Consider the following 22,507-nt stretch of genomic DNA (forward strand, 5'->3'; position numbering starts at 1 on the left):
GCTTGCCTGGTGAAAGAAGGGTTCGGATTCTTTCTTTGATAGAAGACTTGACCAAACACTGGGGCTCTGGTTTTTTAATTCCGATGATTCAGTTTCAGTTTGGGGATATTTTCTTTTTCTTTTAACGTGGGCTGCTTTGGAGAGTTAGAAACCTAAAGCCCATTCTAGCGGTCAGTCCTTCAGAATAAAAAGAGGACTCCCAGGTCTCCTGCTCCTGAGCACAGGAAATAAATGGAGGCGCCTCTGCAAGTCGCGATCTTTTCTGGTGTCCTCTGGCTGAATGAAATGGGCAGAGACCCCGCAGCAGCTTATTCAGATGCTGTGCGACCCTGCTAAGCGTGAATCCGTTGCTCTTCCCCGTCTGGACTGCGCTGGCCCGTAGGCTGGTGTCTTTACCGGTAATTCACACCTGGCCTTCATGGGTGGTTTGCCCTCTCACACAGCTAAATTCCAATTCTTGCAAGGAGTCTGGTTTTATTAATGATTTTCAGTCAGAATGAAAAATAGAGAATTATTTGCATCATTAACTGTGCTTTTGCAAAATGTGAAGAATATGGCATTGCCTTTTATTGACAAGATTATATTTAATGTCACAAAATAGTTTAGTCCAATAAGATAAGGAAAATGTGAACGTCGGGCATTTAGAGATGTATGGTAGTCAGCTTTTTGTGGCTGGGACCGAAATACCCAACAAGAATCGGTTAGAGGAGGCCAAGTTTGCTTAGGCGCGTGGCTTCAGAGGCTCAGTCCATGGCTGGCCAAGTCCATCACTCTGGGCCTCAGTAAGCGCATCGTGGCCGAAGGGCCTGGAGGAGGACATCTGCTCAGGCGCTGGTGCCCGGGAAACAGACAGGGAGGGATGGAAGGGACACTTCCTTCCTGGACTCGCCCCGTGACCAGCCTCCTCCAGCCAGGCCCCTCCTGCCCCAGTCACCACCCAGTGAGTCCATTCAAATAGGACGGCCGATGAGGCCCAGCTCGGAGTCCGGCCATCTCCCCCCACATTCCTGCATTGACACGGGAGCGTGGGGACACCTCGCATCCACAACAGGCTGCCAGCCACGCTTAGGAGAACTCAGAGTGTAGTTCTGAGGACGCTGCTGGATTCTGAAAGGACAGAGTGACCGGTGCTCATCCACCTCCAGGACCACGGTCAACCACAGTCAGTACTGCTGGCACCAGTTGGAGTCACCGCGGGCCCGTTCCTCCCGACCCCAGCTAGAGCCCGCGTTTTCTAAGAGCACTTGAATGTCAGCGTGTGCCTACGTTGAGCCTCTGGCAATCAGAGGCTGCGGCACCACGGAGGCTAAGTCACTCCTAAGGAAACACCCTGGCGAGCAGCTGCACCTCACGGCCGGGCGGAACCACGAGAGAGACGAGGAGCCGGGGACTCGGCGCCGTTGGGTAGTGGGGGTGTCCAGCTGCGGCTGGTGGAGACAGGACGGGGACGTGGGGCTTTGTTTCCTTATTGTTTTGTTTGGGAAATAGCTGGCTTATTGACGCAGGCAGAGTCTCTCATTAAGATCACTCGGGCACAGGGGGACCTGAGACAATGAGTCCCTGTGGCCACAGGTGCGCCTGCCCCACCTCCTGCCTCCTCTCCCCGTGTGCGAGATTCTCTTGCGTGGCTCTGAGTACTTGAATATGGCAGGTGATCTTCAAGGAAAATCATAGGTCCCTGGTTCCATGACAAAACAAAACAGCCACTGCTTTCCGTCATCTCTGCGGCATCTTTGAGAATCTGCCAAGAAGAGGCGTCTGTGGTCCCGGCAGGGGCTGGGGTGGGGGTCAGACCCTATAAGGACGGGGATTTTTTTTTTCTTCTTTTTTAAAAATCCTTTTTAGATATACATGGCAGTACAGTATGTTTTTTAAAAATTTTTTATTTGTTCTGGTTAGTTATACACGACAGTAGAATGCGTCTATGTGTTTTGATAGAACATACATAAATGGAGTAAATCCCTCATTTTTCTGATTGCACACACTGTAGCACCACACGGCTCACACAGTCACACATGTACATGAGGTCATCCTGTGGGATTTGGTCTACCATCCTTCCCACCCCCACGCCCTTCCCGCCCTCCGCTCCCCTCCATCCAATGTGGAGTGACTCTGTTCTTCCCCAGGCCCCGCCCATTGTGAATTAGCTTCTGCTATCAGAGAAAACATTTGACCTTTGGTTTTTTGGGTTTGGCTTAATTTGCTTAGCATGAGTTTTCCAGCTCCATCCATTTACCAGCAAATGCCAGAATTTCATTCTTCTTTAAAGCTGAGTGATTTTCCATATGATGGGACATGGAAAATCACACACACACACACACACACCCCACAGTTTCTTATCCATTCATCTGTTGAAGGACGTCTAGGTTGTTTCCACAATCTAGCTCTTGTGCATTGAGCAGCTGTGAACATTGACGTGCTGTGTCACTGTAGTGTGCTGATTTTAGGTCCCTTGGGTATAAACTGTGGAGTGGGACGGCTGGGTCCAATGGCGGGTGCAGTCCGGGTTTTCTGAGGAGTCCCCGCACTGCCTTCCAGAGCCCGGCAGCAGTCTGCACAGCCCTGTGGGTCGCCTGTTCCCACGTCCCGGCCTGCACGTACCGTGCTTGTATCTGACACCTGCTGCACGTACCGTGCTTGTATCTGACACCTGCTGCACGTACCGTGCTTGTATCTGACACCTGCTGCACGTACTGTGCTTGTATCTGACACCTGCCTTTCTGACTGAGGGAGAAGGAATGGCGGCGTGTTCTGATTCGCGTATTCTGGCCCCACGTGGAGTGTCGCTCCTCTGACAACGGCCCCTCCTTGTGGAGTTTCTCTGGTCAGGTCTTCATGTGTCAGCACAGAATGTCCATCGGGTGCAGGGTCACAGGCCCGGGCAGGCTTTCTTCGCGATGGAATCCCTCGTCAGATGGCCCCACTCTCCTGGTGGAGGGTGAGCCGCTGAGGAAGGGGGTCTGTGCTCACAGGCTGCCGAGGGCGGCCTGAGTATCGACAGAGCCCGTCAGGTGGCGCTCAGGACTCTGCTCCAGATTTGCTTGTACTGGGCGATATTTTGACCTGGAGGAGAACGGAGGGTCTGGGGTCAGCGCTCCCCATTATCCCTTTCCCCCAGGGCCCATTGCACCGTCACTGGGAAAGGATTTATTTGGGGAAGGGTGCTTGGAGATGGCCCTTGGAGGCTTGATGGATGGTCCTGCCCCTGGGAAAGGGTCAGTCTTAGGAGGTGTCGTCTGCTTCCTCGCTCCCTCTTCCCCGGCCACACTGCTTTGGGATTTGTCATTTTCCATGTCTTACATTATGAACGCAGGAAAGTTCTGTCCAATTCGATCTGCTGTCTTTCCTGTTCTCATCCCACCTTGCTTCCCTTTATTCCCCTTGTCTAATTAACTTCTGTTCGCCCCCCCCCCCACCCCTTATTATGTGTCAGCATCTACATAACAGAGAGGACATGCAACCTTTGGGGTTTTTTTTTTTTTTTTTTTGGATTGGTTTATTTTGCTTAGCATGATATTCTCCAGCTCCATCCATTTATTGACAAATGCCATAATTTCATCCTTCTTTATGACTCAGTAATATTCCATTGTGTATATATACTGCATTTTCTTTATCCATTCCTCTGTCGAAGGTTACCTAGGTTGGTTCCATAGCTTGGCTATTGTGAGTTGAGCTGCTATAAACATTGGTGTGGCTGTGTCACTGTAGTGTGCTGATTTTACGTCCTTTGGAAATAAACTGAGGAGTGGGATAGCTGGATCAAATGGTGGGTCCATTCCAAGTTTTCTTGGAAATCTCCATACTGCTTTCCATAATGGATGCCAATTTTCAGTCCCACCAGCAACATATGAGTGAACCTTTTCCCTACATCCTGACCAGCATTTATTGTTGCTTGTAGTCTTGATTATAGGTCAGGGATTCTGTAATTGCAGGGGTGTCTTTGCCCTAAACACTTGTAAAGTATCTTCTTGGTTCCTAATGTAGCACTTTGTGCAGTGATAAGGGTCCTGAAAAATTCATGCAATGTGTTTTAAAACAAATAATGTGGCTTCATTTCAAAGACTTTTTCTTTTTCTTTTTCTTCTTCTTCTTCTTCTTCTTATTTTTTTTTTTTTTTTTTGGTACTGGGGATTGAACCCAGGGCCTTGTGCTTGCAAGGTAAGCACTCTACCCACTGAGCTGTCTCCCCCAGCCCTATTTCCCTTTCTGATTGGCCCATCAGTTGACAGTGGCTTCTCACGTTTTAGCCTTAAGAAATGAACAGTGTACGAGGTGTTCCGGCCCAGGCCTCGGTGAAGCGTGGTCTGGAAGGGCATTCACTGCGTGACCACAGCTTATAAGATTCTCCCAGGCCTGCATGGTCAGCTACGCCCCAGGAGCTCAGGCTGGGCGTGCAGAGGGACAGACGGGCAGCTGGCCACACTGTTACTGAGTATGTTGATGAAGCTGATGTTTTCAGGTGAGGGTTTCTGCATGAGGATTTCTTCTGTGAATTTCTTAAAATTTCCTCTTTTTAAGATTACTTGTAGAGGGCGGGTACTGGGGAATGAACTCAGGGACACTTGACCACTGAGCCACCTCCCCAGTACTATTTCATGTTTTATTTAGAGACAGGGTCTCACTGAGTTGCTTAGGGCCTTGCTTTTGCTGAGGCTGGCTTTGAACTTGCGATCCTCCTGCTTCAGCCTCCTGAGCCGCTGGGATTACAGGCATGGATCACTGCTCCCGGCTTTATGATTACTTCTCGTTTTAAAAAGCAGGTGGAAAAGGTATACTTGGATGAGAAATCTGTTTTTTGTTTTTAATTTCACAGAAGGGCCGTTAGCACAGCCAAGGCTGCAGAAAGCCCTGGGCCCTGGAATGTGACTTCTTGGCTTTGTGCTTCTGGGTGGGTTTCTGTCTTGTTCGTTGGGGTCCTGGTAGACCTCGGCCCTGGAGGCTGCAGGAGTGAATGTGGTCGTGCTGTGAGGGATGTTCTTGATGGTGGTGCAGTCCCCAAAATCGACGTAGGTATTAAAACTGAGTCTTCAAAATGGTGAGAGCCCCTCCCTGGGCTCTGCTGTTTTGTGCTGGCCCAGTCCCCCTGTACCAGGACATCGGCACGTGACGTGGGGCGGGCAGTGCCCTGCAGACCTGCTCCTGGCTACCAGCCATTCTAGGTCGCCAGGTTTCAGGGGTTTTCCTGAACTTGGCACTGGAACCTGGGTCTCCAGTGGTCGCAGCAGCACAGTGCAAGGCTAATCGGGATGGTGGCTCATGCTGCGCACTCAACAAGCTGGTCAGACCTCGCCGTGCTGGGCAAAGGGTAACAGTCTGGTTCTCGCAGCAGAGAAGAGGCAGGGTTGTCCCCGCCAGGAAGAGTGGAAAGGAAGCGGAGCCAACATCTGAGACATGGTGCGCCTGACCTTTGGCCTCACCTTGCGTCCTGTCCCGACTCACCCGCGGGGTGGGGCGGGCACCTTGCAGTTCCGCGGTGCAGCCGGGCAGGGGGCTCAAGGGTGGACTCCTCCATTCCGACGGCTGCCCCGCGTGGACGGTTCCCGGATCCCGTTGCCTCCCTACTGTCCATCTCTTCCTGTCTTTTGAGACTTACTGAAGACCCCGTTGAGGCCCGCCAGCCCCCGGCCCCCGCCCACTGATTGCCGCACCTGCTCGCTCGGCTGTCCGCAGGCGTCAGTGACCACGGCTGGATCCAAAGCCCGTGACCGGCAGAGGGTGTTGGTCGAAGCTGCAGGTGACGGACGTGGACCCTGGCAGCAATCTAAGTGAACAACGGGAGGCGACCACGGTCACTTTCCGGGTTCCCTCTGCCAGGGAAAGGGGTTCCTGGGGACAGCGTGTGGAGGCCTGCTCGGCCGTGGCTCCAGGTCCCTGGGGTTCTCCTGTCCCTTTCCTGGCCCGTGTTGGAGATGAATCTCCTGCAACGGGTCGTTCCTTGGCCCCTGGCGAAGCTCAGAGGACGTGGACGCACAGAGAAGAGGGGAAGGGTCTCAGGCAGGACGCGGGGATGGGCGAGCAGTGTGCGGACCTGGGGGCTGCGGCGTCCTGACGGCCTCAGGGCTGGTCCTCCGGGAGCCAGGTGCTGCGCAGGGCGGGACGAGCCAGGCCCCCCAGGAGCTCCTGTGGTGGCAAGGCGGAGGACACACCCAGGGACGGGGCAGATCTGTTTGGAAATAGATGCGTATTTCCATGCACACATTATCAAATACATGTATTTAACATATACTTAGGTATTTGCAAGTACATGTAAATATGTGTATATAATACTTTCACACACACACATGCGCGCACGCGCCAAAACATTTGGAAATATGCGTGTAGCGTATCTGTGAAGGTGGCTCCAACTGTGAAGGACTCTGCATGCTGGGCTGGAGATTTTAGACCTCCAGCTGTGAGCCCAGAAATAAGATGACAGAAATATTTGGATTGGTTTATTTCATTTAGCATGATATTCTCCAGCTCCGTCCATTTACTGATAAATGCCTTAATTTCATTCTTTATGGCTGAGTAATATTCCATTATGTATATGTACCACATTTTCTTTATCCATTCCTCTGCCGAAGGGCACCTAGGTTGGTTCCATAGCTTGGCTATTGTGAGTTGAGCTGCTATAAACATGGGTGTGGCTGTGTCACTGTAGTGTGCTGATTTTACGTCCTTTGGGTATAAACCAAGGAGTGGGATAACTGAACAAATGATGCCCAGATCTTCTCCCGAACACATCTTGGTGCCAGCGGTGCGACCCACCCTGTGCCAGGCATGGGGGCGCAGAGATGAGCAAGAGGCCAGCGTGGGAGAGGGCAAGCCTGCGCTGGAGGGGAGGCAGCAGCCAGTGCGGTGCCCGCGGCCCCAGAGCAGTCTGGGAGGTGCCACACCCTATGGGCACTGGAGGGACTTCCAGCCTGGTCCTGGGAGCTGTCAAAAGCCAGGGTGGCACTTTTCAGGGCTGGTGGATCTGGTGCCTGGGTGCTGTTGCCGGGGCAGCTGCGTGGCAGCAGAGCAGGGGCGCCGGCTTGGCCGCAGGGCGTCGTGGCCATGCAGGCCACGCTGGAGCTCAGGAACCAAGAAGGAGGGCCATCCTAAGGAGGCTGGCCCAGGAGGACGGAGCTCTGAAGAGCGAGCGGGGCCCGGCCCCGGCCCATCGCCCAGTGACCCTGCAGGTCAGCTTCCTCCTTGCAGGTGCTGACCATGTCACTTCCTGTACCGCGTCCCTTCCTCTTCGAGTCTGGACCAGACCTCCGGGGTCCTGAGGACCCAGCCAACCCGGTTGAGCTCTGCCTCCCGGCAGCTTGCACAAAGAGAGCTCCTGGAGAGACCGTGTCCCCGACGAAGTCTGCAGCTGAGCTGGCCGATGACCGCCTGGGGTCACCGAGCTTGCCCGCAGCAGGGTCCTGTCTGGAGCCGAGATGGGTCTCAGCCGAGATCGCCCTGAGCCGCAGGGTCCCCAGGCTGCCTCCCTGCCCTGGCCCAGGCTGACCACCTCCGACGCTGCTGGAAGCCCGGGCCTGTGCCCGCGGGCGCTGCTGTCCACAGGGGCCTGGGCTCCGCCATCTAGTGGCCACTGCCGCCTTTTTCCTTGAGCCTTTAAACAGAAAGGAAAACAGAGTTCCCAGGGAGAAGCCAGAGCTGCGTATTCATAGCATCGCACCCTGTAAACAGGAACCTCCTCGGGCTTAGGGAAGGGGCCCAGGGACGTAAGCAGCACGCTGCCAGCGAGCCCCGCCGTGAGCCGGCCCTCAGCCACACGCACCTGGGACGCCGGTCATGCTCGCGGTGAGTCTCCAGCCCGCGCTGGGCAGCACGTGTTTCCCGGGTGTGGAATCAGTGACGCGTGGTGTTCGCCGCAGGGCCTTGAGGTGCCCGGTGTTTTTCCGTGAAACAAGGGATTGAACTCGGGTTGCTTAACCACCGAGCTACGTCCTCGGCCCTTGATTATGTTTTCTTTCGAGACAGGGTCTCACCAAGTTGCTCAGGACCTCACTAAATGACTGAGGCTGGCCTTGAACTTGCCATCCTCCTGCCTCAGCCTCCTGAGTACGAGATGACAGGCGTGGGCCGCCGTGCCCAGCCACGCTTCTCTTCCGATCTTGATGGTGGTTCTGGAGCTCTGGACTGTCGGGGTGCCCGTTCCTCAGGTGTGGAGACTGAGGCACAGAGAGCTAGGAACCCTGCGAGGCTCGGGAGAAGTGACTTCTGCCTCGGGTTTTCTGCCTCAGCGACGGGGCGTTCGGGAACTGCTCCTGTCACCTCGCCCGGTGCCCCCGGTTAGACACGAGGGGACCTCCCTCAAGGCCTCCAGCATGTCCCAAGCCTGTCTGACAACCGAGGCGAAGTCCCCTTCTTGCAGTGCTGTGACAGGTCATCAATGGAGCAATGTCACTCGCCAGCTCTGTGGCCATGGACTGGCTCAGTGTCCCTGCACCTCGGACTCCTGGTGGCTTGAAGGAGAAGGCTTCCCATCCCGCCCCAGCGTCCTTCTGTTCCTCAGGCATCCCAGGGAGCAGGATGTGAGTGGAAGAGAGAGGACCACTTGTTACTAGGCAACCAGCGCCCGCCTCGCCCACGTTGCCATGGTGATGATGAAAGTTGCACTGATGGGATTACCAGCTCCTGCTAATTGCGTACGCGCTCTCAAGGTCTCTGTCTCCTGCTTGCTTGCTCACTGGCTCTGACTTTCTCCTCCTTCTAGTAACTGTGGAGCCATCTCCTCCTCGCCTCCACGTGTACCCTGCCCAAGGCGGCCCTAGTGCAATGGAGGACCTGGAAATGGAACCCGACTGTGCCTTCGAGTCACTGTGTGACCTTGGACAGGTTACCCAGCTTCTCTGGGCCTCCGTGTCCACAGCTGGAAAATAAAGGTGTTGGAATAGTGATCCCTGTGTCAGGTTCCTCCCGGATCTCAAATCCTTGGATGCCTAGAGAGCATGTCAGGGGAACAGACCACACTGTTACTAGGCAACCAGCAGGCTCCCTGCCCAAGTTGCCTTGGTGACTGGTGCTGGAGGGGAGGGGAGGGGCTGCTGCAGCTAATTGCTTAATTATTTATGAGTGCCTCAAGTCCTCTCTGTTGTTTTCGTTGCTAGGGGCTGTGGGGTCACCTCCTCCTCTCTCCTGCCACCCCAAGCCGTCCGCCCGGCAGGTTATGCAGTGGGGCAGCGCCTGGGCCCGGACCTCAAGCCCGCCTTCTAGGCCCGCCTCCCTTCCCAGAGCGGTGGCCTCAGGTAAGTCAGCTCACGGCCCTGGCCTCAGTTTCCTTGCTCGTGAAGACGGAGGTTTGCTGAGACGGTCTCCACAACCCCTCCTGCCCGGAAACCCGCGTTGCCGCCATCCACTTGCAGAGAGGGGAAGGCGAGGGAATTTTCCCAACTGGCTCTCTTTTAATGATCCTGAATAATTCCAAGCGTCTATCATGCCAAGCAGGAAGGGAACGAGAGCGGGCCCCTGGTTCCCCCAGGCCTGTCCGCTGAGCCCTGGTGTCTGACCTCTGTGACTCATGTTAAGCTCATTTATATTTTATTTAATTATGTACCATCAATTTCCCAAAGAGATTTCAGGGCTTCACAGTAGAAGGTGCATAGAGACAGTTAGGTGATTCTGATAGAATTAGGAATAGACATCAAAACAGTGATGCTTCTTTTGCTGAGGCTGGCTTTGAACTCGCGATCCTCCTGCCTCAGCCTCCCGAGTCTCTGGGATCACAGGCGTGCGCCACCACGCCCAGCTAGTGATGCGTCTTTAATGGTTAATCCTGATGCTCTGATTGAGCAGCCCATAGAATTTTGAGCCTCCTGGAAGCCAGAGCAAAATCTGCAGGAGACATATAACTGCTTTTCAATACAACTGTTGCTATTTCTAAGCTCTGAAAAGAATGTGTCATGGGTCCCCACTTTCTTCTTTAGAAGCCCACAGAGAAAAGGAAATTAAAAGGGTCCTTCCTTGATGAGTGTATCCTTAAAGGGCCTGAGGAAGAACAAAACTTTGACAATTTGACTAGTTTTTTCATCATCAGAAAGCAAAACTTCCTTCGCCAGTGCCTTAGAAATGGGATAAACGTCACTCAGGATAAGCCGTCACAGTCGACCGCGATTTGTGAATCAGCTGCCTGGGAACTTGTGCACACTTTGCGCGGAGTGCGGCAGTGTGTGTCGAGTATTCTAACGCAGCCAGCAATTCTGCTTCTCCGATTACCCTGAGCTGTTTGTTCTGGTGAAGAAAGACATTCCTATAAACATGCTCACGGCGACACTGTGCAGAAGATAGTGGACGAAACTGCGTGAATGTTAAGGGCTCTGGTACTTCTTCTTTTCTTCCTGCCTCTGCATCTGTCTATACAGACAGCACAGCACAGGAGGGCACCAGTCCCCGTAGACAGGGCTCAGGGGTCACACAGTAGAGGGTGTTATTATGGACCCTTCGCGGGGACCTGAGCCGGAGCCGAGGCTGATACCGGAGCTGGAGCTGCCGCCGGGGTCTTGACTTGGGCTGTGGCCTTTGGCGGGCAGAGCCTGCGCTCACTGGCCCTGTGTGGGCACAAGCACACTTCCCGCGCTTGGGATGGGCAAGCGAGGCAAGGCGATTGAGCTTGTGGCAGGTGCCCTTTGGCATCTTGGGCTTGACCTCCTCACGCTGCCCCCGGGCCTTGGCACGTGCACTCAGGGCCTTGGCGTTGTTTACCTGCATCTTTTTCAGGCCCTTCTTGTGCTTCTTGGCAGAACGCCTATTTCTCAGGAACTTGGGGTCCGCCCCTTAAGAGACCCATATCTCTGTGATGGGGGTTTCTTGACGCCATTCCTGGGCCATATTCGGGACTGGTTGTGCGTGGCGTGTTCTTGGGCTTGGCCGTGTGGGCACCGCTGTGTTACTTCTGTACAGTGAATAACTTTGCAGCCCTTAAGAGAACGTCAGCGTTTGGATATGGAAAATCTTCAAAGAATGTTTAATAAGAGAAGAAGGGGCACCGTAGGTATTGAATGATTTTATTTCTAATACTAAAAGGTTGTAGAGGTACAATTTTATGTGCTTTTAGGTACATACTTACCTTTCTCTGGAAGGAACCTATTAATAGCACTTTCCTCTGGGCAGGAAGACTGATCATCTGGAGAGGAAGGGAGATCTACTGCTCATGGCTCATTTTTATGACCTAAGTATTAGCTTCCAGAAATTGAAAGCCTAGAATCTGGAGTCTGAACACCGGTGTTCAAATCCCAGCTCTACCATTTACCAGCTGTGTGACCTTTAGGTTAACTTAACCTCTCTGTTTCTCATATGTAAGAAGGGTGACTAATACCTTCCTCATTGGATTGTTGTAATTAGACAAATTTAGAGGGTAAAGTGCTCAGAACAGCCTGAAGGATGCCATATTTCTGTTTTCTTGGGAAAAAAAGGAGAGATTAAACAACAATAGTGTGTCTAACCAGGGGAGCCCATGATTTCTGTTCCAGAAGGACTTTAGAAAATACGTTGCTGCTTCTGGCATCTTAGGTTGCTAGAAGGTTCCACTGGAAGCAGGGATGGCAAAGCATTGTCCCGTTTCTGTTGCCATATTATGCCGCCTTGGGTCCTTTTGGGAAGGGCACCCGCCCTGGACTCAGGACAGCCTGTCCTGCCAAGTTTCTCTGCTACCCCCTCCCAGTCGACCTTCAAGTCAGGAGCAGAATGTGCCCTGGGCCAGGTAGAAAATCTAGGGAGGCAACTCCTCCTTCTCGGCTCCAGGACAGAGAGGACTGTGCAGAAGCGCAAGGTCTGAGGCTGTCCGGGCCTCCACAGTGTTCATATGGCTCCCTCCTGCTTTTCCTCTGAAAGGGAGAGGCAGACCTGGGGCAGGGCTGTGCTAGGAGGGCCTCTTCCCCGGGCTCAGGGCTCTGCTCAGGATGGCCCTCTCAATCCTCTTGCCGTGCATGGGCAGGCCTGCAGAACCGTGGCTGGTCAGGCCCTCCTTGGAAGTGGCCACACTCTGGGCCAGGTCGGAGCCACATGGTGACTCTGCAGAGTTGGGGAGGAGGCTCTGCTCCCTTCAGGTCAGCTGAAGTAGGGAGCTCACTGCCGCCCTGTGCAATGCTGGTCTGCCTCACCTCCTGCCTGAGTCAGTGGTCCGTCTGGTCCACCCTCTGTCTGTCTGGCCCTTTGTCTGCCATCTTGGGCACTGGAGTCCCTATCCATTTGGCCGTTGGTGCCCGCTCTCCATCTCTCTGTCACATCCGACTGTGCTTCCATCTGCCCTTCCATGCGGCCATCCCTCCTTCCTCCCTCCAGCCATCTGCCAGCCTTCCCGTCCCTCCTTTAGACTGCCGGTACGTCTCTGTCCCTCCTCCTCTGCACCATGTGAGTCTCAGCCTCCGCCCACCCCTCCATCCGCGCCTCCATCTGTTGTGGCCTCTGTTCCATCCTGCTGACCTCCTGCGGGCTGCAGAGCCCTCCCCTGGCCGTCTTCTGTCCCCTCAGCCCTCTGAGCCCCGCCAGTGCCTGGCCGCCCCGTCGCTGGGGCTGCGGGGAGCCTAAGCAGCCTCGCCTGCCCCCAGCGGGCCTGCTCTGTAGGGCGCCCGGCGGCCGGTGCCCTGGCGCGGGCTCGGTGCCGCCGGGTCTGGTGGCCGTGCGCTGGCCGGGCTGCGGCGGCGGTGGCGCCCCGCCCTGGTCCTCCGCAGCCGGCGGCCGAGCCCTGGCCGTCCGGGCGGCGGGGCGGGGCGGGGCGGGGCGGGGCGGGCGCCCGGGTGACTCAGCGGCGCTCGGTCGCGCGGGGCGGAGAAGATGGCGCTGCCCGCGGCCGCCGCGCCCCCCGCCGGGGCCCGGGAGCCGCCGGAGCCGGAGCCGGAGCCCCAAGCCCCCGCCGCCCGGTCCCCGGGGCTGGCCCCGCCGTCGGCGCTGCGGCCCGAGCCGGGCGGGGTGCCGCTGCACTCGCCCTGGACCTTCTGGCTGGACAGGTGAGGGCGCGGGCGCCGCCGCTTGGTCTCGGCCGAGGGGGCCCGGCCGCCGCTCCGCGCCCTGGGGCAGCCGCGGGCCGGGCGGCCGGGCGGAGCGTCCCCGGCGGGTCGCGCTGTTCTGCTGCCTGCGGGCTCCCGGGCTGCCCAGGCGCCCCTGAGCCGTGACAGCCGTGCGCGCAGCTGGCAGCCCGGGGGCGCGGCTGAGCCGCCTCCCTCCTCCTGAGAACCGGTGCCGCTGGGCATTCAGCGGGTCCTGGCGCCCTGGCCAGGAAGGCAGGACCGCCCCGGGTCCCCGCGGCCACGCGCCTCTCCTCCGCGGCCTCCCGCGCCCACCTGCCCTGCTTGGTTCCCTTCAGGGCGCTCAGCGGGGCATTTGGCAAAGGTGAACTTGTGTATTGCCAGCCTGCCTCCCGGGTCCTGGACACCTCCCCTTGGCGCAGGATCACAGCGCAGCGCTTTTTCTGGACACTTGCAAAATCCCAGGACCTAGAACTGTGCCTGACACGTAGGGACCCAGGCAGAGTTGAGGAGGGAATAGACTCGGGGTGCACAGCCCTCCCTTGGGCCCCCGGGGCCCTGAGGCCACCTCAGGGTGACCCCAAAGACTTGCGGAAACTCTGGTGGAAGTCCGGCTACCAGGGTGGTGGTTAGAGGGAATGTACGCAGCGATTTTCTGAGAAACTTACTTAGAAGACAGCTCCGGTTTTAAAGAGCCTTACAGGAAATACCGCAAGATGTTTTAGAAAGTGGCATGTTTTAAAGTGAAGACCAGCAGAGTCCCTTCTGCCTGCTGGAGTAGCACCCACCTGTGAGAGTTGACACGCAGAGCCAGTTTTTTTTCTGGGGACCCAAATAAGTTGGGGCTGCGGGAAGTGGAGGGAGTCTGGTTTTTGAACTGTTTTCACTTTCGTTATGGGATGGGGGAGCCTCTGCCATGGCGAGAGTGCTCTGGGCAAGCGGTCGCAGAATCACATCGTGTGCCTTTATGTTCAAAGCTCTGCCTATTCAGGCTGCTGTTAGGTGGGTGTCTGCTTTCAACCCACTAAACCTCCACCCGTGTTCCAAATCGTGGATGCTGGGGACCCAGGGAAACAGTAGGAAGGAAGTTTCTTTTTAAGCAGGTGGAAATTCAGTCTAGCCGGACGAGGCGGTGCACACCTGTAATCCCAGCACCTCCAGAGGCTGAGGCAGGAGGATCTCCAGTTCAAAATCAGCCTCACCAATAGCGAGGCACTAAGCAACTCAGTGAGACCCTGTCTCTAAATAAAATACAAAAAAGGGCTGGGGACGTGGCTCAGTGGTCGAGTTCAATTCCTGGTACCCCCCTCCCCCCCAAAAAAAAAAGAAAGAAAGAAAAAAATTCAGTCTACATAACAGAACAACACCTTGTAGGAATGGCCTAAGATTTCAGTATTATATGACAACCCACACTTTTAAGGAATATTTCGTATCTTTTGAGATAAGAACATGTAACTTTAGTGAGGACCCTAATGGGGTCTTTCCTACTGCCGATTGCACATTTTTTCCTCTGAAGTCAATCACCAAGTGAAGTATTACTGCCCCATGTCCAGTCTTTAATAGGAATGGCCATTTTCATTTAGAAGTCATAATTAGTTTCCACGTCATGCGTATGAATTCATTTTGCCTAATCAATCATCTCGTAATTTTTATCGAGCTTTTTTGACTTCCCTGGGAATGCATTGTGTTTATATCAGCTGCCCCCGTCCCCCGGAGGATTGTGGACACACCATGTTTCGGGAGTTCATTTGTAACCCCCTAGAAGTCCCGCTGTGGAGCCTGGAAGGTCTCAGGAGAGCCTGCCTGGGCCGTCCTCACAGCAGCCCAGCCCCGTTAACCCCGGATGACCTCAGCTCTGATTCCGCAGCATCCAGAGGCCTTCTGCTCCCTACCACTCCCCTGTGCTGCCTGCTGGCCTGGCCTGCTTTCCAGCCTGCTGCGTGGTGACGAGCAAGCCCCGGGCCTCCCCCCGCCGTCCGTGAACTGAGCAGGAATGGGGTGGGTACAGCTCAGAGGGCGCTTCTGAGGGTCCGGGGAGGGCCGTGACTGCAAACCCCACAGGCGCCTGGCTCGGAGGAAGTGCTCACAAGTTTTAACTCTGACCTCGTTCTTGACAGGCTCCAGAGTCACCAGGTCCTCCCACGCCCCCGCTGCAGGCTCGGGAGCAACTGGGTGAATTCAGCAGCCGCCTAAGTTCCTCAGTTCACTCCCGGCGCTGGGTGAATTGGTGAAGGCTTCGTTGAAGTCCTGTGCATGTTCAGGAGTCCACTCCAGCAAACTCTTGGGTTTTTTTGTTTGTTTGTTTTTCTAAAGGGAGAGATGAAGCATTTGGGGTTGGGGCAGAGGATGAGCTTTCTCCCCCGTTCCTGATATCTATAGCCCTGCCCTGTCTCAGTCCTGGAGGCCACTCTGCTTCCCCGGGTTTCCCGGGCACCTTGTGCCCCCCACTATGAGACCCACTATGAGGATGCCGCTGGCAGGCTGTCCCTAGAGCGCTCAGCCCGCCTCGGGGCTTCCAGTCCAGCTGAAGCTGGTCCTTGTGGATCCAGCTCCTCCTGCTTGTCCTGTGAAGGAGTCTGGTACTATCCAGCCCAACCCTTGTGGGAACACCTCCTGCACGGGCCGCTCCTGTCCCTCTGAGCTCAGGCAGGAGCAGAGAGCAACACCTCCAGCCTCTGGCGGCTCCACCCCAGACCTGGGGTCGTCTGGGACCCTGACCCCAGAGCAGAAGCCGGAAGGGCTCCCGTAGCCCCAGGACTCTGCTCTCCCCCCCGCTCCTGTTTCCCCGCCTCCTCCCCTTCACCAGGACCCTGCTCTCTCCCACCATCCCCGTGGCCTTGGCCTCCCCCCAGTCCTCGCCTGGGTCCCTCTGCTCACGCGTCTCTTCTCCGCGAGGCCTTCCCGGACGTGCATGCCCAGCCCCACCTGTTGCATTTTGTCTGTGGCATCCCCACCATTTGCTGGTCATCTGTCACTGGGACGTCAGCTGGAGGTCACCTGAGCTCGGCACCTGTTGCTCACTCCTCAGCCCCCAGCCCGGCACAGGTCAGCCAGCAGTTCTCGGGGTGTTGGATGCCACCCCGGCAGCGCTGCCCTTCCCAGGTGCAGTGACGGGGCTCATGGCCCCCTGGTGATGATTGGCACGGCTCCGCCTCTGGCCCTTGGCTCCCTTCTCAGTTCTGGACACTTCCCAGAGCCAAGGAGGTCCACAGACACTTGCAACGCTGTCCTGACATCAGTAACTGAGCGGGATTCTCTCCACCCCCTTCCTGTCCTGCCACCGTATGGCAAAGTCCCACCACACCCTCTGTCTTCCCAAGTTGGGATTTCCATGTGGTCCTCGGATCTTCTGTCCTGGGCGTCCTGCTCCGAGCTGTGTCCGACCCTTTGAAACCTTGCCCGGATCAAAGCCATCCCCTCCTCTGCGTCCCCCTGCGTGCAGGCCCTGGTCATCCCAGCCCTAGCTGCCCACAGCCTGCGTGGCTACCCGCCTGCTCCCCGCTCTTCCCCCATCGGGTGCCCCCGCCCAGGCTGGCCTGCTGGCCTTCTGCCATGCTCCTGCTCTTGCCCACACCTCCTCTCCCTGCCACACGCTGGAGTCTAACTGTGCCTCTGGCCCCCTGAGGTGTGTCTGTTGCAGGTTGTGGTCCAGGTGGTGGAGGGGAAAGGGTTCCTGGACTCTCCCAGAACAGCTCTGAGCAGTGGTAGGATTTTTTTCTTTTCGGAAAAATCACGGACTTACAGATCATGGTGGAAATTCACATATGTTGCTGTTTTAAACCTGCAAGCCGGTCCCTCACCAGTCCCGCATGCAGGCGGAGCCCACAGCAGACCCCTGGCCCTTTTCTCAGATGAGCACGTGGCAGCTGGAAAGTTCGACTCCTGAGGTTCCTGCTGCCTGGGGTGCCTCTCTCCCCCTTGTCTTCCTGAGAAAGAACCTGCCTGCCTCCTCCACCAGCCTGCTGGCCCCCCGCGATGATCCTTGCGGCCGCTGTTCCCCTCTGGCTTTCCCACAGCGTTTTTATAGGCTAATACTTGTGCCGTGGAGGGTCACTGTCCCCTCTGTCCCTCTCTTTTGACTCAAGACTCTCTGCTGGCCGTGTCTGCGACTCTGGGAGTGCACATTGCCTCGCACACAGCAGGTGCTCAGCGAGGTTGTGCAGGCTTCCGTTTTGGGTCCCAAAGGTGAGCCATCACGTACGCCACCAATCCTGCCTCACCAGGTTTTGCTGCACAGGGTACATGCATCTCCGAGTGTCAGGGCCACCAGGCCGGGCTGGTTAAAATGCAACCACAGACCTGCTCAGTCCCACCTCCCGGGAGGCAGATGGATTCACAGCCAGAGTCTCGTGCCTCCAAACTGGAGAGTCGCTGCTCTGTGTATTGATCATATTAATTGAACATATTGGTGGCAGTCACTGTGGTAGGTCAGGAGAAGGCAAAGGTGACTACCACAAGGTGCCACTTACTATCTCGAACCCGAGGCCGTGGCTCGGGATGCTGCAAGAGCTGGCCTCCTTTGGCTGATTTGAAAATCTGCATGTTTATTCGTTTTTTCTTTTCTCCATCTCTGCTACTCCTCTCCCACGCAGGCTGTGTACAGAGGGGCGAGTCGTTTATCAAGGTGGGAAGAACTTCAGCAGCTACTGTCGAGGACTGTGTGATGACCTAGGAGTGACAGGAGATGGAGAAACCAGAGCTGAATCAGCATGCAGAACCAGACCCTCAGATTATGTGGGTGGTCTCAACAGATGCATTATTAGCTGTCAGTAGTGGCTTGGCCCAAGTCTGTATGTGCCTGGCTCTCAAACAGGAAGCCCGTGTAGCCGCAAGCCACCGCAGTCTATCTAACGTGGTTGTGATGGCAGCTCGTCCAATGGAGTGAGTGATAGCCGAGGGCGTGCTTAGTCAGGCAGCCGGCAGAGCTGGGCTGGGGGGTGGTCCCCCACCAGCCTGCCTTCGAGGTCTTCCCCGGTGAGTTTGGTTCTCTTGGCTGAAAGGAAATCACCTCCCATCCGAGGTGGAATATTTTCATCATTCATTTTTTTTTTTTTTTTTTCACAAAATAGTGTGTGCACGCACCGGGGGGCACGTGTCCAGAGTCAGCTCAGCGGGCTACGTGCGCTCCTAAGTGTCTTTTTCCAGTTCGCTCAGGAAGTGCACTTCACTCCTGCATGTTCGGCAGAATTAGCCTCAAAACCCTCGTCACGTTGAAACTGGAGGACTCCACAGCATTCCTGAGAGGAAGAAGGGACCCTGGAAGTAACTTGCCTGAGGTCACACAGCAGTAAGAAGATCAGAAACAGACGTGGGATTAGGGTCTGTGTGAACCAGGCCCTAGTGTCCCCGACCCCTTCCGTGACTATGAACCATGAATGGAGCATAATTCTCCCACAGCCCAACACGTGGGAACTGGGCAGGACCTGGAGGTGATCAGGGTCTGCCACTTAATTTCACAAGTGGGGAGACCAAGGGCCAGTGTCATGGAAGACAATTAAGCCCAGGGACCCCCTGTTTCACAATTTGCAGAGAAGAGAGCCTGCCTGGAAACCGACATGGAAGTCCCTGGGCAGGACTCTGCAGGTCCAGTGGTGCTCCTGTCCTGGGGTGTCCAGGAGACACCAGGTGCACCCAGGAGGCAGCGAAGGCTGCCGTCACTCGCGGGTCTTCCTCTGGCTGGGTTCGGTTCTTGCGACCTTGCCGTGGCCCACACTGGCCAGCGCATCTCTAGCTTTGCTGAATCCCCGGGATTCGGTCAGCAGCTCTCTCGGGCGGGGCCTGGAGACTGCGTCTCTAACGAGCTCCCAGGTGACGCTGCGTGGTGGCTGATCACACCCTAGGTGACAGAGAGCCAGGTAGGTGTGAGGAAGCCTGCTCGGTGCCCACCAGGTTTCCAGCTGGCTGCTGAGTGGAGCCACGGCCTCTGCAGGGGACCAGGGGCTTACTCAGCCCCCTTGTTCTCTAAAGCCGGGGCTGAGGGGTTAGGCAGGGTAGGGGGGGTGCAGAATGTGTTGGTGGCCCCAGGGGACGTGTCCAGGGTGACTTGTTGCTGAGCCACCTGAGTCAAGGCCTATCTCTGCTTCTGTGACTCCACATCCGGGCCCGTTTCCAGTCTACCCTCAGGCTTGGTTTCCTTACCTGTAAAGTGGGGTTTGGATGAGACGGTGTCCGCACAGCAGCAGGATGAGCGCTCCTCTTGTTTACTGGGGCTCAGCACTTGGTAGATAAAAAGCAAGAGAATGGGTTCAGGCCTTGGAGACTTAACTTAAGCTAAGGGTTCCATCGAGACTGCGTGCAGGGACCGGCTTTAATGAGGAGCGCACAGGATTTGTCGGCAGCTCGTTGTAGTCTTGTGTGTAAATGGGGCTTAGGTGCCTGGAAACCACTCCAGGAACAGTTGGTCCAGCCCTGTTGGACTTCCTGCCTTCTCCTGTCTCTCCAAATGAGAAGGAGTCCCACCCGTCTCACGTAGGTCTTAAGATGCATTTCCTAAGGTTCCGTTAAGTTGGGGAGACCAGTAATTTCAAACTGGAGCTGGGAGCTCTGGTCTTAAGTAAATGTTAAGCCCTGAGACTGTTACGCGTCTGCCGTGGGCAGGGTGGCTCTTGGCCTGGGCACTGAGGAACTTTCAGACCATCGTTGTAGGGCTTTGTGTCCTGTCCTGTCCTTTGGGGAGGTCCGCAGCTTCCCTGGCTTGTCCTCCACCAGGTGTTTCCAGGTGCGGCCAAAGATTCCTTTGCCAGCGTCACTCCCAGGTGCCACCCCTGGTCAGCCAGGCCTACGTGGCAGAAAGGGTTCTGATTGGGTTCTGTTCGAGAGAAGAGAATATCCTGTGTGTGTGTGATAGCAGTAAGACCGTCCCGTTCACTGACGTCTGTCAGAAACCCTTGTCTGGTAGAGAGGCCCGAGAGAGGGTGTGGCTGCTTGCCCCAAGGCTGTGTCCCCACCACCCACGACCAGCACCTTAGAAAGCAGAAATGGCTTCCACTACCATTCAGCAAGCCCAGGACAGACAACCTGTGTACTGGGCGGGTGGTTTAAGACTCAGGGATCGCCTGCCCCTCTCAAATGGATCTAGGAGCTGTGGCCCGTTTTCCTTGTTAAAGAAGTCGGAGGCTTGGGCCTGAGGTGTACGGATGTGGGTGGTTTCTGACATCATCGTCCTGGTTCTGTGCCACCTGGGTATTCATAAAGCTTCCAGCAGCTGGGAGGAGCCTTTAAGATCATGGAGCCCAGGATCCTCCATGAAGAAATTAGGAAACTGAGTTTCTAGAAGTCTGACGTGTGCCCTTCCAAACCCCAGCACTGCACCATTACAAGGTGTTCATCTGTCAACATGAAGCCGTTGCTGGGTGTGATCCGCTGCCCTCCGTGAGGACCTTCCCCCACCCTGCTGTATGGGAAAGACTGTTAATATCATTTCCTCCAAGAAAATCATACGGACGCCATCTTGTATTAAGAATGGGATTCGGCAAAAATAGAGGCTTTGGTGAGAACATGCCCAGAATCCACCACAGAACACCTAACAAGTCCAGGCGTGGGGCTGGGCCCAAGCTCAGCGTGGACATGTGGTTAGCGTGCGCAAGACCCTGGTTCAGTCAGCACCAAAACGCAAGTGTCTCTGCGACATGACGGGGCAGCTGGGCGGCATGGGGTGGGCGCAGAAAATCACAGTGACCTGTATTCAGACCAGCTTGTGCGCCCTGGGCCACACCTCTAACCCCAGCTGGCTCACCTGCAAAATGGTCAAGGAGAACACGGACGACTGCGTGAGCAGAATCGCAGGGATCAGTGCTAGTCGAGGTCAGAGGCTTAGCACACTGGCCAGAACCCAGCACAAACAGGGCCAGGGTGCACAGGCCACGGGGTAGTGCACTTGCCTGGCATGCACGTGGCCCCGGGTTCGAGTCCCAGCAGTATTTAAAAAAAAAAAAAGAACTTAGCACGTATGAATTAGCTGGTGGCGTGGTTGCATTAGTGAGCTTTGAATGGGGTTTCATTCCACACGTTTCTCTTGGGCTCTGGAAATTTCATTTCTTCACAAACAGTATAACTAAGCAAACCTAATTCCTCTGAGCAATTTTCTCCTGTCCCGGAATAGGAGTCAAAGACCCGACTGTGGAGACAGAGCCACTTACAAAGAGGCACCGAAAAAGCATCTGTTCGTTGATAATTTTTTAAGTTAAATGGCAACATCCTCGCGTGAATCCTCGTTGAAATGGACACAATCCTGTATGAGGAATATACTCACATTATACTCATTCTAACTTCCTAACTGAAGCATGACTTTAAAAGTTGGTAAGGATTTGAACTACATAATCTCTAAAATGAAAAAGTGCAAAATATAATCCTGTCCTTGGGGTCTAAGTCCCCCACCCTGTGTGCAGCGAGGGAAGGCGTCCTGCTGTATGCTGAGGGGAGGAATATTTGGTAGAGCAGTCCAGCCAGACTTTTAAAAGTAAGAAAAACTCGTATTGGAATAAATGCCAAGAGATTTCGTGTCAAAGCCATAGAGCCTTCATGTAGCAATCTATTCAGAAGAAATTTGGGGACCATTTTCATTTTTTTCCCTGTGATCTTTCATAACATAAACCAAAAAAGCTAAAAATTCACACTGAATCGCCAAGCGTTTTCTACCCAACTCGGGGCCTCAGCAGAACAGCCCTTCTTTCCTGCAGCTGCTGAATTTCACCCGGGCCCTGCTCGGTCGCCAGGGACTAGGTACCTCGCTCTTCACCCCGTGGTGTGGTTGTTTCAGGGTTAGGTCTGATGGAAAAATACTGTCGTGATGGTTATAGTGGATTTGGTTTTTAAAAACAAAATCAGGCAGGTATAATCACAACAGAGGAGAGTATTATAAACCCAGTGCCTTAGGGTGGAGTCCCCAGCAGGCCTCCCTGCCCCATGGGGTCCCTTGTGCCCCGGACTGGCCCGTTATCATGCTGCCTTGGTGACTCTGGGCGAGGAGTCCTTATTTCTGACCTCCGGACACTAGTCCTTACTTCCAGGAACGCGTCCCTGTAGCCTGCCATGCCCACCCCACCCGGGCCGCCCTTGGCCATCGTCTTGCATCTGAGCGAGCGTGACTGCCGAGCACGCCTCTCGTGTGCTGCGGTTAACAATTGTCCAAAGTGCGGCGTGTTGGGGTCCTGGGGGACGTGTCTCGGGGGTCGGTGGCTGGTTCCTCGTGCGGAGACGTGGATCAGGAGGTCCCAGGGGTCCGCCTTGGGCAGGGTGCTTCTCCTTCTGGCCGGCGTGGACTTGGGACCCGGTGCGTGGCGTGAGGTCTGGCCTCTGGCCTGGACCCGGCTCTAGCGTGAATGCCAGCTTAGCGTGGGAACCAGAAATGGTGCCAGTGTTCAAGATCCTGAGCACCTGAGATCCCTGAGACCTCCTCCTGCACCCCAGCCCGGGCAGAGCCGTTCCGGCGACTAAACCTGTAGAATGTTGCCATCTAGTGGAACATTGCGCAGCTGAAGAGGAGCAGCCTGGCCACGCGGCCCGGCACAGCAGCTGCGGGCACAGCTGAGCCCCCTCTCCAGGCAGGCGTGGCGGACACCTGCAAGCTCAGG

General features: G+C 55.6%; 1 protein-coding gene and 1 pseudogene across 1 annotated transcript in view; one reads left to right on the forward strand and one right to left on the reverse strand.

Moving 5' to 3' along the window:
* Positions 1–10,402: 10,402 nt before the first annotated feature.
* LOC124970982 (60S ribosomal protein L29-like) lies at positions 10,403–11,095 on the reverse strand (annotated as a pseudogene).
* Positions 11,096–12,711: 1,616 nt separating this feature from the next.
* The window catches only part of Eif4e3 (eukaryotic translation initiation factor 4E family member 3), a 28,150-nt gene continuing 18,354 nt past the window's right edge, over positions 12,712–22,507 (forward strand). Inside the window, exon 1 of the mRNA XM_047534820.1 lies at positions 12,712–12,917. Within this exon, the coding sequence (XP_047390776.1) occupies positions 12,745–12,917 (173 nt within the window). The 5' untranslated portion in view covers positions 12,712–12,744. The remainder of the gene's footprint in view (positions 12,918–22,507) is intronic.

The sequence above is a fragment of the Sciurus carolinensis genome, chromosome 19, assembly GCF_902686445.1.
Source record: "Sciurus carolinensis chromosome 19, mSciCar1.2, whole genome shotgun sequence".
Classification (NCBI taxonomy): domain Eukaryota; kingdom Metazoa; phylum Chordata; class Mammalia; order Rodentia; family Sciuridae; genus Sciurus; species Sciurus carolinensis.